At 41.1% G+C, this 16,298-nt stretch overlaps 1 protein-coding gene across 1 annotated transcript in view; it reads left to right on the forward strand.

Annotated features, from left to right (window-relative positions):
- The first annotated feature begins 1,159 nt into the window (after window positions 1–1,159).
- Window positions 1,160–16,298, forward strand: part of LOC145444434 (uncharacterized) — a 34,099-nt gene continuing 18,960 nt past the window's right edge. Inside the window, exons 1-4 of the mRNA XM_080322415.1 lie at window positions 1,160–1,708; window positions 7,232–7,455; window positions 13,550–13,722; window positions 15,416–15,563. Of these exons, the coding sequence (XP_080178541.1) occupies window positions 1,524–1,708; window positions 7,232–7,455; window positions 13,550–13,722; window positions 15,416–15,563 (730 nt within the window). The 5' untranslated portion in view covers window positions 1,160–1,523. The remainder of the gene's footprint in view (window positions 1,709–7,231; window positions 7,456–13,549; window positions 13,723–15,415; window positions 15,564–16,298) is intronic.

The raw sequence follows: 16,298 nt of genomic DNA on the forward strand, positions 1-16,298 counted from the left end.
CACCGAGAATACTATTACGAAAAACTCGCTTTCTGTTATTAGAGGTGCAAAACCAGTTAGACAGGACATTAGACCTATATTTTAATATAATTGCGTTATGCGTATGCATATGGCTATTCAAAAATAATTTTTTTTTAAATAATTTCCGTCGCTCACGGATAAAATTGTCACATTATTAAAGTTTTTTCTTTTTTGATGACGCAGTCATCGCAAGTTTATTTAATAAAGAATTGCAATACAGTCAAAGGTAAAAGTAGAATAGAATATTTGATATTTGAAAAATATCACGCACAGTTTCTCAGCATACACACGCATGAAAGGGAACGGGCACAATAAATATTCAATTCAGTCTCACATTCATGCTCACACTCACACACAGACGTGTATCGCAATTTTTCTTCTTTCTGGTCCGACATCCTCGCTCTTGGTTCCGTCATCATTATCGTTATTCCCGTCAGTTCGATCATCCTCGTTTTGATCCTCGTCGTCATCGTTTCATCTCTCTTTTCGTCCTGTTTCATTGCTTAAAATAGCGCAACACGCCAACTTTGAGTCCATTCCGAAGTACGTGCAGTACTGACTTGTTATTTACACCATTTTGAAATATTACTATTTACGGTGACTACTTTCAACACTTCGGTATGACCAAACATCGTGTTCCAGGTATGTCTGAAGGGAAAATGATGCTTATTTCGCGGGTTTAATCGTGATAAAGGCCTGTGACAGAGTGTAGATCATGAAATTGGTAATGGATGGACGATGGATCTAATATCGGAAAGCGTGTTCTCCGTAATACCATTCTTGGTGATAGCATTCTCGGTATCAACCGATCACCATTGATCTCGATGTGTTTAGGTAACTCTTTGCCATATAAATACTAAGCTGTTTTCGGTAGCTTGATTGAGCTCAATGCAGGACTCTCTTCAAAACTGCTCAAATTGCAGTTCGGCCGATTACAACTAAACAACGTATAAATTATTGAGAGTGTATGGTTATCATGAAACTTTGCTGCTATAGGCTGCATCTCGGTATGTTTCAACCCGAACAGCTATTTAGGTGACCACAGGCTACGGATTTTAGGTAATTCCTGATTATACTGTATTGTAGGCTGACCATACGTCATCTTTTAAGAGGATTTTTCCTCTTTTTTGACTTTTTTGAAAATTTAGGTCAGATTTGGAGCAAATTGCGAGTGATATGCCGCAAATTAGCACATAAGTGGAGCTCCGGAGGGTATTTCGGAGTGAAAACCGGTGATTTTAGCTCTGAACGAAATGATGACTTTTTTTAGTCATCCACCTGGCAATGTGGAGAGAAAAACGGTATTTTGAGCACTGAGCGAAATAGATGACCTTTTTTTAGTCAACCGATCAAAAAGTGGGAAAAAACTCTACTCCGGTTTTGCAAGTTGCAGTTTTCTGAAAAAGTGTCCTATTTTTAGATTTCCAGAATATGGTGAGCCTACTGTATTGAAACATTTGTAAACCAAGATTGCAAACGCCGTATTTCATATTTCTATCGCTATGCACGATTACGGCATTGCAAGCGGATATAGTGGCATGCAAAGCAACGAAGAAAGTTCAAGCGATGTTAATGAAGGTAGTGCACTTAATGAAAGATTCCTCGTCGACATCCCGATACCATGGACATTAGCGGAGCTCGACGACATTGTGGTCCTTGCTGCTGCACCCGTTTATGAAAGAGATCGGTATGAAATACAGCTGGTTATCGTCGACGAATTATTCGTAGGGGAGAACGGGGACAAATGTAACTAGGGGATGTTTTAACTGCGCACGTGGTAGTTCATCTCCTAACATTTTTGACGTTACGTTGAGCTACGACATGAAAACCTGGAATAATTTGAAAGAATCGAACTTTTGGATACTTGCGTAACTTTTTGTGGTCTGGCATAATTTGTTCAGAATAATAATAAATCAATTGGTTACAACGTTATATATCTAGATCAGGGGTGGGAAAACTTTTGAGCTCGCGGGCCGCATTCAACATATGAATCCATTCGCGGGCCGCACTATATAAAATTAGGATTATAAACCAAAACGCAATATTGCTGGTATTTGATTATATAGTCAGGACATAGAGATAATATATATGCTTAGGCTAGTGGGTTGAAAAGCCCAGACCGAAAAGTGAGCCGTGGTACAAGTCGGCAGCTGAGACAACGCTGGGGGCGCGTGGTAGTGAGGGTGGCTGGGAGAAGAGAATGAAAGCCGTCCCCAAGATTACGAAAGGCAAAGACACTATGAACATTATCACAATTCATGTCGTGGCAGCACATAGCTTGAAAAAAAGCGATAAGCGCCGCTGTGTTGTACCAATAATAATAATAACCAGGATGCTATAGCGAACCTAACGGATAGTTTGGCGGCATGAGAGGTTACGACTATTGATGAGAGATTTTTATATATGAAATTCATACTAAATAATTATGAACTGGAAATGAATCGCGCGGAGCGCGAAAAAATCTTCAGTTGAGCTCAGCTTCGCGAGCCCCTTCAGATACCCTCACGACTCCAAGGGGCACGTGTCCCTCAGGTTGAGAACCAATGCCTTAGAATCATCATGGTGAAATATACTAAAAAAACTTTTATAAGGTCCCTGCATTAAATTCGATTTGTAGTACCCATTCTATTAATTTTATCAACGTTTCTTTAGACTTTCGCGGGCCGCACAGAACGGGGTTGCGGGCCGCATGTTCACCGGCTTTTGGTGTGTCGACCTTCAATGGTCACTTATGAACTTGACCATGACTAAATCCTAATCCCTTGACTTTGAGCATGTCCCACATACCTTTTTTTCATTTGGTATGAACAATTTATTATAATTTTGTACAAAGCAGAAGAAGGCCATTATCTTTAATTTCACACATTGTTGAATCCTCGTTTTGCTACTCTATCATCGGCCCATTCATCAAAGATATTCCAGCCCGTTGAATGAAGGTGACCGAAGGCCCGACCTATTCTGCCCGCTGAATAACAGCAGCACCAGAATATGTGTAGGTAGATGATGGAATGAATATTTTCCGGTATACTATGAGCTCATAGAGAAAGCACGAAGGGTGATGTTGTATTCGATTCTTGTATACAATTTCTGCTCCCGTTTTCGTCGTTCATTTCGTTTTTTCAATTGTCCATTCGTACGGCGCGACTGAAACATTTGAGCGGCGATTTTCGCGACCCAAAATATCCTGAAACGATAGTTGATTGAGATTTATTTCAGTTTTTATATCAACTATCGAGTTGTTGGCTCTTTATATAAATCGTTGGAAATGAAATTTCCATTAGAAAAAACACGTAATGTTAGGACATACAAAAAGTGTTACAATTTTCTCCGGTCTCCCCTACACTTCGTCACACCGAGTGTGCATGTTATGCAATGCTGGCGCATAACTAAAATTGAACAATATGCTCTAGGTTTTTAAAAAAATTCTTTCTACCGATTAAACAATCAGGTTACTCTATAAAACGCTGATCATCAAATTTGGTTCAATTCTAACAACCATAAGCCGGTGCATAGCCAATCAAAATTTTTAATTTATTAGAAAAATTAAAAAAAAAATTTGAATTTTTTCTTCAACCGCATGAAATCCCCGGATTTTATCCACTAATCAAGAATAATCCGGGAATTATCAAGGAAAAACTCAAATAACTCCGCTTCCACTAGCTGGAATTTAGTCAAATTCGTTTTGCATCGTTTTCGCATAAAACTCAACAATTTTTTTTAAAGTTTTTTCAGATAAATTAAAATTTTTACTGGCTTTGCGGCTGTTTATACTTGTTAGTTTTGAACCAATTTTTTTGGGCAGCGTATGTTAGGGGGCAATTCCCTGCACCGACAACCGATGTTCCCACCACTACCTCTCCAAATCTCCTGAAATTTGGTACACGCACAGATGAGCTAATTCCAAACAGGATGAACTTTATTTTATGAAAATTGGACTTGGGGGTAAAAAGTTACGTCACTTTGAAAATTGACAATTTTCTGCTCATTTCGGCTCTGCACTTTCAGGTTTTATCAATGCAATATTCAAGAAGGTGTAGCTAGATGTTTGACGACAGTTGAGATACGGTACTTGGATTTATCTGAAGCTTGTCTGATCGTATATATTTCCAAGTAAAATTTAATGCCCTGTAGGTTAGGGCCAAAGGTTAAATTGAGGGGGGATTTGGTCAATGGTCTAAAATCAGTCAGGCGTTACACGATTTAGACTGCGGATTGCTCAAAAACATATTAAAATATTTTGGAAAATAGGATCTTAAATGAAAGTTTGCTTCAAGGAGACTTCGTTCATAGCTGTTTGATTTTGGCTATTAGACTGTAAAGTGATGAAATTGCAGTTTCAAGAGCACACTTCATTTGCACATGGAAATGCAGTAGTAGTAGGGTGCGTTCGGACATCGAGTCTGGGGTGTGTGTGGACATCATGTCTGGGATGTGTTCCGACATCATGTCTTGGGTGTGTTCGGACTGTGTTGCCATTGAAACGTAGTGTCTGGGGTGAGTTCGGACTGTTTTGCCCCTCGGACATCGTGCATGTCTGGGGTGGGTTCGGACAGTTTTGCAAATCGGACCGAGGGTGTGTTCGGAATGTGTTGCCATTCGGACATCGTGTCTAGGGCGTGTTCGGACATCATGTCAGGGGTGTGTTAGGACTGTGTTGCCACTCGGGCATCGTGTCTGGGCGGGGGGGGGGGGGGTCGGACATCATGCCTGGAGTGTGTTAGGATTGTGTTGTCAATCGGACATGGTGTCTGGGATATGTTTGTGCTGCGCCAGACATGCCTCAGACCTGATATCTGCGCACTATTTTTATCCAGACGTGCTCCGGAGCTGATGCCTGCGCACTAAATACCTTCAGGCATTGTCCGAAACGGATATCTGGACACAGACATGCGTCAGACGTGATGCCCGCGTCCTAAACGACGCGTTTTTGCTGATATCTGCGATAGCTAGGTATATCCACAGTAGTGGTAGCTGAGTATATCCAAATTTACAGTAGTGATAGCTGAGTACATCCACAGCTATCACTACTGTGGATATACTCAGTTATCACTGATATCACTACTGTGGATGTGGATATACTCAGCTATCACTGCTGTAGATATACCCAGCAATCGCAGATATCAGCAAAAACCGCAAATATAGAGGTCATATATTGGTCAAATGTCGTTTAGGACGCGGGTATCACGTCTGACGCATGTATGTGTCCCTTAAGCCCGCAGATATCAGATTCGGAATATGCCTGGGGGTATTTGGTGCGCAGCAGGTAAGAGCTACGACGCATGTCCACTGTCCAGATTAAAATAGTGGCAGATATCAGGTCCGAGGCATGTTTGGCGCATCACAAACATATCCCAGACACGATGTCTGAGTAACAACACAGTCCGGACACACCATGCACAGGCATGATGTCCGAACACCTTCTAGACACGATGTCCGAGTGACAGCACAATCCGAATTCCCCCCAGATACGATGTCCGCGTTGCGAAACAGTCCGAACACACCCAAGACATAATATCTGAACACCCCCAAGACACGATGTCCGAGTTGCAAAACAATCCGAACACCTCATACCTGATATCTGCGCACTATTTTTATCCGGACATGCTCCGGAGCTGATACCTGTGTGCTAAATACCCCCAGGCATGGTCCGAACCGGATATCTGCGCACTTAATAGACATAGACATGCGTCGGACGTGATGCCCGCGTCTTAAACGACGCTTGACCTATGACCTCTATATTTGCGGTTTTTTGTTGATATCTGCGAAAGCTGAGTATATCCACTGTAGCGATAGCTGAGTATTTCCACTACCGCAGTAGTGATATCTGTGATAGTTGAGGTGAGTATATCCAGAGTAGTGATAGCTGTGGATATACTCAGCTATCACTACTGTGGATGTGGATATACTCAGCTATCACTACTGTGAATATACCCAGCTCTCGCAGATATAAGCAAAAACCGCAAATAAAGAGGTCATATATAGGTCACGCGTCGTTTAGTACGCGGGTATCACGTCTGACGTATGTCTGTGCCCACTAAGTGAGCAGATATCCGTTTCGGACAATGCCTGAAGGTATTTAGTACGCAGGCATCAGCTTCGGAGCATGTCTGGATAAGAATTGTGCGCAGATATCAGGTCAGAGGCATATCTGGCGCAGCACAAAAATATCCAGACACGATGTCCAATTGACAACACAATCCTAACACACTCCAGGCATGATGTCCGAGCCCCGCCAGACACGATGCCCGAGTAGCAACACACCCCTGACATGATGTCCGAACACGCCCTAGACACGATGTCCGAATGGCAACACATTCCGAACACACCCTCGGCCCGATGTCCGAGTTGCAAAACTGTCCGAACCCACCCCAGACACGATGTCCGAGGGGCAAAACAGTCCGAACTCACCCCAGACACTACGTTTCAATGGCAACACAGTCCGAACACACCCAAGACATGATGTCGGAACACATCCCAGACATGATGTCCACACACACCCCAGACTCGATGTCCGAACGCACCCTACTACTACTGCATTTCCATGTGCAAATGAAGTGTGCTCTTGAAACTGCAATTTCATCACTTTACAGTCTAATAGCCAAAATCAAACAGCTATGAACGAAGTCTCCTTGAAGCAAACTTTCATTTAAGATCCTATTTTCCAAAATATTTTAATATGTTTTTGAGCAATCCGCAATCTAAATCGTGTAACGCCTGACTGATTTTAGACCATTGACCAAATCCCCCCTCAATTTAACCTTTGGCCCTAACCTACAGGGCATTAAATTTTACTTGGAAATATAGACGATCAGACAAGCTTCAGATAAATCCAAGTACCGTATCTCAACTGTCGTCAAACATCTAGCTACACCTTCTTGAATATTGCATTGATAAAACCTGAAAGTGCAGAGCCGAAATGAGCAGAAAATTGTCAATTTTCAAAGTGACGTAACTTTTTACCCCCAAGTCCAATTTTCATAAAATAAAGTTCATCCTGTTTGGAATTAGCTCATCTGTGCGTGTACCAAATTTCAGGAGATTTGGAGAGGTAGTGGTGGGAACATCGGTTGTCTGTGCAGGGAATTGCCCTAGGGTAACCTGACAATTTACTCAGTGAATGGGTGTAATCCGGAAAACAAAGTTATTTTTGAACAACCCTAATACGCACCCGTTGAACCATACCCATTCGTTAACTGTTTACCATTCAAAGGCAATTTTCCAATATTTCCCGGCTATGCAGCTATCCCCTCTTTCTCGAAGAAGAGCTGTGTAAAAATGAGGTGGATGTTTGGTTTTGCACTAAACCGTGGGCGGCTGTGATTTTTGGAATGATTGTCGCTATACTCGCGGGAGCAATAATAAGTGTAAATGCTTTAATACTTGGATTGGTTGCCACGAATCCGACGATGAGAAAACAGCATCACGCCATAAAAGGTGAGCTCATTTTAATGATGTTGAATATTTAATAGTGTTTAGGTTTGGTATGTGACGGACTTTTCGCAATCTAGCTTAGTTACCTTGTAACTTTGACGGGCATCAGTATTGACGCGATTTCAATCCGAATATTCAAGATTTCGACTGAGTAGACACGATCGAGAAGCTTTGAAAGTTAAATGATTTATGTAAAGTTGGTATCGGACCGAAAACAGTAACCCATGACGATTAGGAGAATCTAAGTATTAAATATGTTGTAAACGACCAAACGGTTTGCGATCAAATCAGAATGAGAATAAAATGGGACTTCACATTCCTAGTACTTTACGGCACATATGTAAAAGCGTCTTAACCGAAATTTTAGATTAATTTATTCGCGGGTGGTAGTAACATTTGGAAACGATAACATCACAGTAACTGAGTATATTATTGACTTTTCCACTGTGTACATACAAGTCGCATGGATAATATACTCCTTTTTCACAATGTTAACCCTAGACTGCTCAGGTGGAATATCGTTACACGATCGCTCTGGTGGGGTCGATTAGACCCCATCAGTTAATATGATTTTTGTCTTACCAATTTCGCTATACAGCTGTCTAATAACTTCTTGCATGAAGTTATAACGATTCATCTTCCCTTTTTGAACCCTACTGTCTATACCCATTTAAAAGTTCCCGCTCTGGCGTAACACCAATACGCAAATGGCGATATGGGGTCAAACACCCCCCACCAATTAATTTTAATAACGAAGAAATAACAAAAAGACAATACAAGACAATGCAGCAATACAACAGAGTAACAACGACAACAACAAAGTAGATTCAATCCGAATCCTTCAGCTCCATGCACTCTTGACATGTCACTATTTTCACAGAGTGTGCTTGGCAGACAAATTCCCCACATTTTCCACATTTCTCGGTTGTTTTCCGGTCTTGTGCTCTACCGCAAAGACAGCATCTGCCACGTGCAGCTTTGGAGAGCTTTGCTGGTGGCATTTTACTGTCTTCTCCCGGAAAAATTCTTTTAGACGCGAGTCTTGTGCGGACGCGCAAGTGAGTATTTGATTGCCTGGACACTGCATTTTTCTTTGTTAGGGCCAGTGCAATTTCCACTATAAATCCTCTGTGTGTTTGTTTCTTCGCGCGGTTACTTTCAGCTAGCAAAGATAATATATAGCCGTTGCATGCAGACAAGTTCATCAATCCAAAGAAGATTGTCAGAGGCCAGCGCTTACTATTGCGAGAAAAGGAATAGTTTGCCACCATTCTGTCTGCCACGTCGACGCCACCTTTTGTTTGATTATAAAATGTTATTATATCTGATTTCCGAGCGTCACCAGAGCTTACATCAATTTTATCATCGTGATGCTGGCTGCTCACCATGTTAAGAATTTTCTTTGAGCCTTTGGCCTTTGGAAGATATGACAGCAGTGTCATATCTTTTTGAAATCCAAAAATGCTGCTGTACACCTCCCTCCCCCGCAGAGAGATAAACGCAGGAGGTATCTCTCTCTTGTTCTTTCGAAGGGTGCCAACTGCTGTCAGTTTATGGTCGTGAAGCAATGACGTCACCAATGGTATACTGGTGTACCAGTTATCGAATGTGATGTTTCGGCCAAATCCTGATATATCAGACACCAGCCGTGTCACTACTTCTTTGGCAGAGTTGTCGACGTTGTACGGCCCGTCCAGTTGCGTCCCGCAATAAATTTCAAAATTGTGGGTGCAGTAAGTCTTTGCATCACACGAGGCATGTAGTTTGATGCCATATTTTGCCGGTTTGTTTCGAATATACTGTCGGAAAGAACAACGTCCTCGAAACCCCCAAAGCATTTCATCAATTGTCACAAATTCAGACAACACGTAATTTTTCTTGAAGGTGTTCAATATCATATCCGATATTGTTCGAATTTTCGCCAATTTGTCATTTTTTCTATCTTCGCGTGTGGTAATGTCATCAAACCGAAGACATCGCAAAATGAATCGGAATCTTTCGCATGACATTGTTACCTTGAAGATATCAAGTCCTGTGCCGTCATCTGCCCAAAACTCATCAAGTGACAATCTTGAGCTTTTATGAACCCCAGCTAGAAGAAGAAGACCAATGACAGCTTCCATCTCCGCCGAATTAGTTGGCCCGACCCTGTACTTCTCTTTGTAGTTTTGGGCTTCTTCAGGAATCTTCTTGTTTGTAAATTCAACAAGTAAATCTATCACTTGTGGTGTAAAGAAGAGCTTCCAATAATCAATGTAGTTATCAGCTTCTAGGGCAGGCCCAGTGAGACCCGGTGAAAATTTTATCATATTCGCTGCACTTCTTCGACTAGCAGTCGGAGCAGTCTTTCTCCAAAACGTGGTACCGTCTTTTCCTAACCAACCACTGCCAGCTTCACCTTCTTCGGGATTTTCTTGATCATCTTGCTCTTCGTCTGAAGAGCTCTCAGAAATTGCAGGGTCCGGAATATACTCTTCTTCGTCTCCTTCACTACCGGACGATATAGCAAGTTCGGTAAGTTCAGCTAACACCTCTTCTCCCGTCAACCAGCGCATTATTTCCACACTCAATCCAGATATAACTGACTTCCTCTGACCAACAACGAGGTCTGGAAGCATGCCGTCATGCCTCGTTGACTGCACGTGACAGAAACAATGCCAAGGAGCAACAAAAAGTCGAAATCCATCCGACTACAATGATGAGATAATTACTTAGTTTGCCCACTGTACCTGCAAAATCAGACCCATGCGCAATCAATAGCTCATTGCGCCGAGGTAGTAGCGATAATCAGCTAATGCTTTATTCCGAATGATAGTGTATAACACCATTGAGGATTACATGTCTGGCAAGAACAATCCGACCGCACATAAAAATATGGCTCACATTTTTGTTAGCCTGGGGTCGTTTAGACCCCAACCTGAGCAGTCTAGGGTTAAAAATGCCTGAGCGAGATAGTGTAATGGTTTCTCGAGCGGTAGGTCGTGGGTTCGATCCCCGGCCGGGTCATACCAAAGACTCGAAAATTGGTATCCGCAGCTATCCTGCTAGGCGCTCAGCAATCACGGATAGCATGGAGGAGACTAGATGACCTCATGGGGCCGTATCGCAACTCCGTCGTCAAAGCATCTCGATGGTGCAGGCGAAAAAAAATATCATATTTCTCTCTCTCTGATACATCACTATCATTATTTTACAATATCACTTAATTAATTAATCGCAGAAAGAAATAATAGAAAACCAAATATATAATCACTCTATCGCCTAGCGAGATGATTTTCAAAATTTTTTATCTTCGTGAGCCCCTTTTGGGCCGTCACGGACTCCCGCGGATTCCTCAAGTTTTAGTGCAAATTTTTCTCAATTATCGTGCAGCAGTCTCCTGATGTCTTGTGCAATTAATAACTGTAGGCGAGTGATAAACACCAACAAAATGAATGGCCCTGAAAACAACATTTTACTAGATACGTAGAATTCGGGTTGACTTATATCATTCCAAAGCAAAGTTAGCAGCCGCTCGAAATACGTGGTGGTGTTTTGAAAATCCGCGCCTTCGATTTGATAAAAAGACAGGAGTTAGCGGAGGTAATATAATTACGCGTACCACTACCGACGACATTTGGGATATTTCGTATCAGACAATATTTCTGTGGATATAACTCCGGAAGTTTTAGCAGTGATGAAGCACAGCTTCCTCGTGATTTCCTTGCTTTTAGAAATTTAAAATCTGGTTACCAATCATTTTGCAAATTTGGAGGTCTCACGGACCCCTGAAAATGCTTCACGGACCGACAGGTCCGGTGGAGAACCACTGACCCAGCACAGAGGTTAAATGAAGTTGTCTTCATTGTGTTGAGGTCCGATAGGTTTACGACCCGGTAGCGGGATTTAATTTAATGTGTTACATAATATTTATTATAGGTACCCCCAGCGCTCTGAGAAAATAAAACATACTTATCATGTAATATACATCCCAGAGCCCTCAATACCGCTCCAAGACATACCAAAACTTTTAAAGCTTCGGCCAACAAACGACTTCGCGAAGTTTCGGCCAACAAACGGAACCTTAGCAGAATATGACCACTGCATGATGGCTGAAACCATCAATATTTATATTGCCAATTGTCAATTGTCCATAGTCGCGGAATAATCCTGCGCTCGCTAGCTGAAGTCAACACATCCATCAGCTCTACCATTAGATAGAGAGGATCACAAAGTCATAGCAATTACCTATATTACTGACAAATTCAATCCTGAAGACGAAATTTGTTCGCGGTCCGCGTGACTGCGTACACGAGCACGCAGAACCCATATAACAGTAAAAAGTGTTTTATTGGTAGTGGTAAAATGCCCACCTTCATGACGGGGAACGATGCATCCAGAAATCTGTGTCCTGATCGTAAAGGGGGCAAGACCAATGTGTTATTTTTCTTTTTTTGGAAGGGGGGGGGTGTCGAAATACTGTTTTGGCCCTGGTTATACCATGGTTGATATATGCTTGGATCTATGGTGCCCCCATGTAGGGGAGATGTGGTACCGATGGATCAAAAATTGGAAAATGATCGCTGGCCTCAAAATGTTCAGCCGAAAACAGCAGATCTTTTGCTGACTCAGCACTTTGATACAAGCTCTACCTATCGCGCACATATATATGAATATCCGTCTTTTCAAAAAAAATTTATGGACGTTCAAAATTTGTTGCTCGAACGTGTCATCGGTCCCCACCCGGTGGGTCCAATGGCACACCACCCGGGGACCTATGACACATATATCCCAAAAACTCAGATGTGACAACTTTTCTTGCTCAGTATTATAATCTAAGCTACAGCAAGCCAAAGAAGAATGTTTGATCGCAACCGTCAAAAAATAGAATAAATATTAACTCAAATGTTGTCATAAAATCACGTTATACGATTCAGGCTCGGACTTATAATTTTGACGGTACATACATATTGCCCGAAAATCGACAGTGTGACTTCCAAATACCTCGTTATAGCGATAAAACATCATATGCAATTATTACATAAAGATTTTCTATACGTAGGCATGTTTCATTTGTTTCATGATTAGTATGCTTGATTATTTTGCTTGATTTGGCTATTGTATCATCGGTCCCCACCCTACGAATTTTATACATGAATCGAAAAAAATTCCACTCAAGGAAAGTACTGAAAAAAATAATAGGTGCCATTATATAGCCTGATACAAGCCCTACACTTCACAATAAAAATGATTGCTGGTTTGTTTGTGTTGAAGATTACAAAGAAAAATGTAGATGTCGATCTAAATTTACTTTACACCCCCCAAAACAAAAAACATCTGTGAGAGACCCCATAGCTCGCTCACGTCGAATTTTTTTGTATGTGAGGAAATATTTTGCCAGCATGCAATTGTAGACAAGTTCACGGAGTGTAATCATGGAATTATCATAGAGAATTTTCAAAGTATTTTCGGTCCCAGTGATCCATCGGTACCACATCTCCCCTACAGGTAGACTTATAGACAGTTAACAATGAAGTTGAGCTGTTCTATGTATAATTGTGAGCGATACCGCGCCGTTATGCAACCATAGTTACGGTATTTGTTACTGAATTCACGTTGTATTCACATAGTTAATAAGTCCGTACTTCAATCATCGACTTAAATACAATGACTTGAATAATCGGTTTGATCGGCGGATTTATTATAATGTCCCGGACTTCGATAACTGGACATGACCTGAGTCAACTCCAAAATTGACTGCCTAGACTTCGCTCGAGCCGTCTTCCAAAAAGTTGACTTGAGTCAATATGCCCAAAGACTCAATATGACTTGTGACTCAAAGAGTGGACTTTTTACGAACACTAGGAAGATATCATCCATTATCCGTAAAAGCCAGCAATACTGCCAATTAACAATTCGTTTGCTCACTCACAATCGAATATTCTGCTATAGAAAGCCAATATTACTTAACCTTAGCATTGGATGTGACAGATATATAAGTGATTCGGCAGGAATATTTTCTCACCAAATATTGCGACACCCATAGAAACATGAATTTCTTTATACTCGAATATATGTTACATTTATCTTATTTCTGCGCATTACTTTTTCGTTGAAGCGTCGATGGCCTTAGCTGACGGAATTGTTGGATTCTTATTGCTCTGCACAGTGCTGCCCGCGATGGCATGGATGTCAACTGTTACGATGGATGATTTTGTTTCGTATCCCGGCAACACAATCAACTCGCCCTTCGCAATATTTTTTGGAGCTCTTCTAAACGTGTCCATAGTGGTGAGGCATTTAAATAAAACCCTGAGTTGCAGTACATATTTGTGTATGAACAACATGATGCATCTATTCACGTACCGGTTGAAGTTGATATATGGATATAGGGTGCCGGTTAGGGATGTTAGGCATTGTCCTGCGTTAAAAACGTCGTGTTTTTCAGTTCTTTTCCCAAGTATGGAACCATAAAAATCGAATTCCAGATGCCTTTCTCTGTAACTCATGCCGTGCATCTGTGTACTTTTTGAGCTGTATGAAAATTATCGGTAACAAGAGATTGCTCCATAGTTTGAGTGCCAGGGTTTGACCAAGGGTCACCGTATGTCCTCCTTCAGGAGGATTGGCCATCATTTTTAAAGAAATTTCCTCTGTTCGCGCAAATGTCCTTTTTTTTTAACAATTGATCCTCATATTTAGCCTAAAATACGCAGAATTACCGCCGAAGACTATCAATTTGGGCCTAAAAGAGATAAAACGACGGGTCACGTGAGAGTCAAATATGGAAAATGAACTTTTTAATTTTTTATAGTCAACATCACAAATGCGACTTGAATAGTGGGTAATGCGGCAGTCGAATCATAGTGGTTATTTTTTTCACAGCATTATTTCTAGGAAATATGTCAAAATCAGAGTCGTTCAACCAACTTTTAGGTTTTGGTAAAGTATACTCATCTTTCCGGATTCCAAAATATCGTATCCCAACTCAACCAAACTTGGTGAATGTAATAAATACAAGAGTATGTTCATCTGTGGTGAATTCGGGTGATATAAAACCTCACTATATAAAATATTTTATGTTCAAGTCGTCATTTCATCGCGCACAAATCCTTGTAAATCTTCAAAACTAACTAACACGTAACACTGATCGTTATGTCAACGGATTGATCAGGTGTCAAAGAATATAATTATAAACGTACTTTCCACTCATACTGCCTCATCATAAACAAAAGAAAATTTAAAGGCCAACCATCTCTGGCCGATACTCGTCCGCGGAAGGTTAATCGTCAGAAACTAGTAGAGAATTCAAAATAGAGTGAAGTTCCTAGTTAAGTAATTTTAATTTTAAAAACTTCTGTATATATTCTGATTTATGCTTCGGAAGGGCTACTTGTAGTCTTGTACCTTGGACACTGGAACTGAATACAACACCGTTACTCGTGAAGCATCAGTTTCTATTTGCTCACTTTGTCTCGACGCCTCGTAATAGAGTCATATGTTGGGTTGCACTTTGTTTAAAACGTCTTTTGAATAGTGTTATAAACAAAAGTCATTTGAAAGAAAATTGTGATTTTTCAAGTTGTAAAATTACGCCATAACTGCCTAAATACTTTCTAAAAAACATGTTGTATGAGCCTAAAATATTCGGTTCAACGCTGATAGTATCGATAGCTCGTCAAAGGAGCTGTACTTAACATATTGCTTCGATTAGTAATGTCAATCCAGTGAGGCTTCACAGCAATATTCGTGACGTCATGTCTTAAATCAATGTTTTAAAATCGAACCTTGTTTTAAACATTTTTGTTTAAATTGATTTTGTTCTAAATGCAAATCCAGTCATATTAGCCCATGGCATGAACTGGACATATAAACTACGTAGGTAGCCAACCTATATACGGAGACGAGGTAGCTTCTATGACATAAATTATGGTTGAGGCTATATGCACGATCTACTCATTTTACTGATGTGAATTTTATTCAGGGATCCATCTTCCATCTGTTGTTGCTGAGCATAGAACGTTTCGCTGCTATTAAATGGCCGTTCTGGAACCGGACGAGAAAGACTCGATCTCTTACGTACAGTCTTTTTGGTTTATGGATGGTCATAATCACTGTGGCTATCGTACCAGGTAAGTCTAGTGTTATACTAGCAGCCGTCAATGCATACCGATTGAATTTGTGTCGATGGCGGCACAAAATTCATTCTACGACCGCAGGTTGCCCATCCCTGATCTAATAGTATACATATGGTATATCTTGCGGCAAGTTTGATTCCGAATTCCGGTTTTGTATGTTTGTTTGTTTTGAGGTATTCATGGTGTTTTTTGACTGCTATGGTCATTTACACCAGGCCGATATTCTTCATATTTTTCGTAACTGCTTACTTATAGCACGGCCCACCTTTAGGCTTTTGTAAGAGACGGCTGACGCGGATGAGGAGGCGAGGAGGAGCCTAGGCAAACCTCCTGCACTTAGTTATCGGAATTCGGAAGTCGACCTCGGTCGGACTCGAACCCGCACACATTGGTGTTGCAGCCGCGGATTATATCACTGCGCTATCTCGTCACTACCGCATTCCGGTTGTTGGGTAATTAACATTTCTGACAAATAAACAAATAAACAAATAAACTTGTATGAAAATAGCAAAGCACATTGAACAGGATATCATTTTAGTTCAGGGTAGGTTGCACTGACGCTAATGCCAATGCTTGTAGTGACTACAGAGAACACGGCGTCGTTCTGTACTGCCATGGTAAATTTGATCGGTTTTGGAATTGAATTGAATTGTGTAGATTTAGGATAGCCTAATCGAGGACAAAACCTGGCAATCTATATTGTAGCTAAATCTGTCTTGAGCAGTGCAG

The sequence above is a fragment of the Botryllus schlosseri genome, chromosome 8 (genome assembly GCF_051294905.1).
Source record: "Botryllus schlosseri isolate E-star chromosome 8, Bs_hap1, whole genome shotgun sequence".
Classification (NCBI taxonomy): domain Eukaryota; kingdom Metazoa; phylum Chordata; class Ascidiacea; order Stolidobranchia; family Styelidae; genus Botryllus; species Botryllus schlosseri.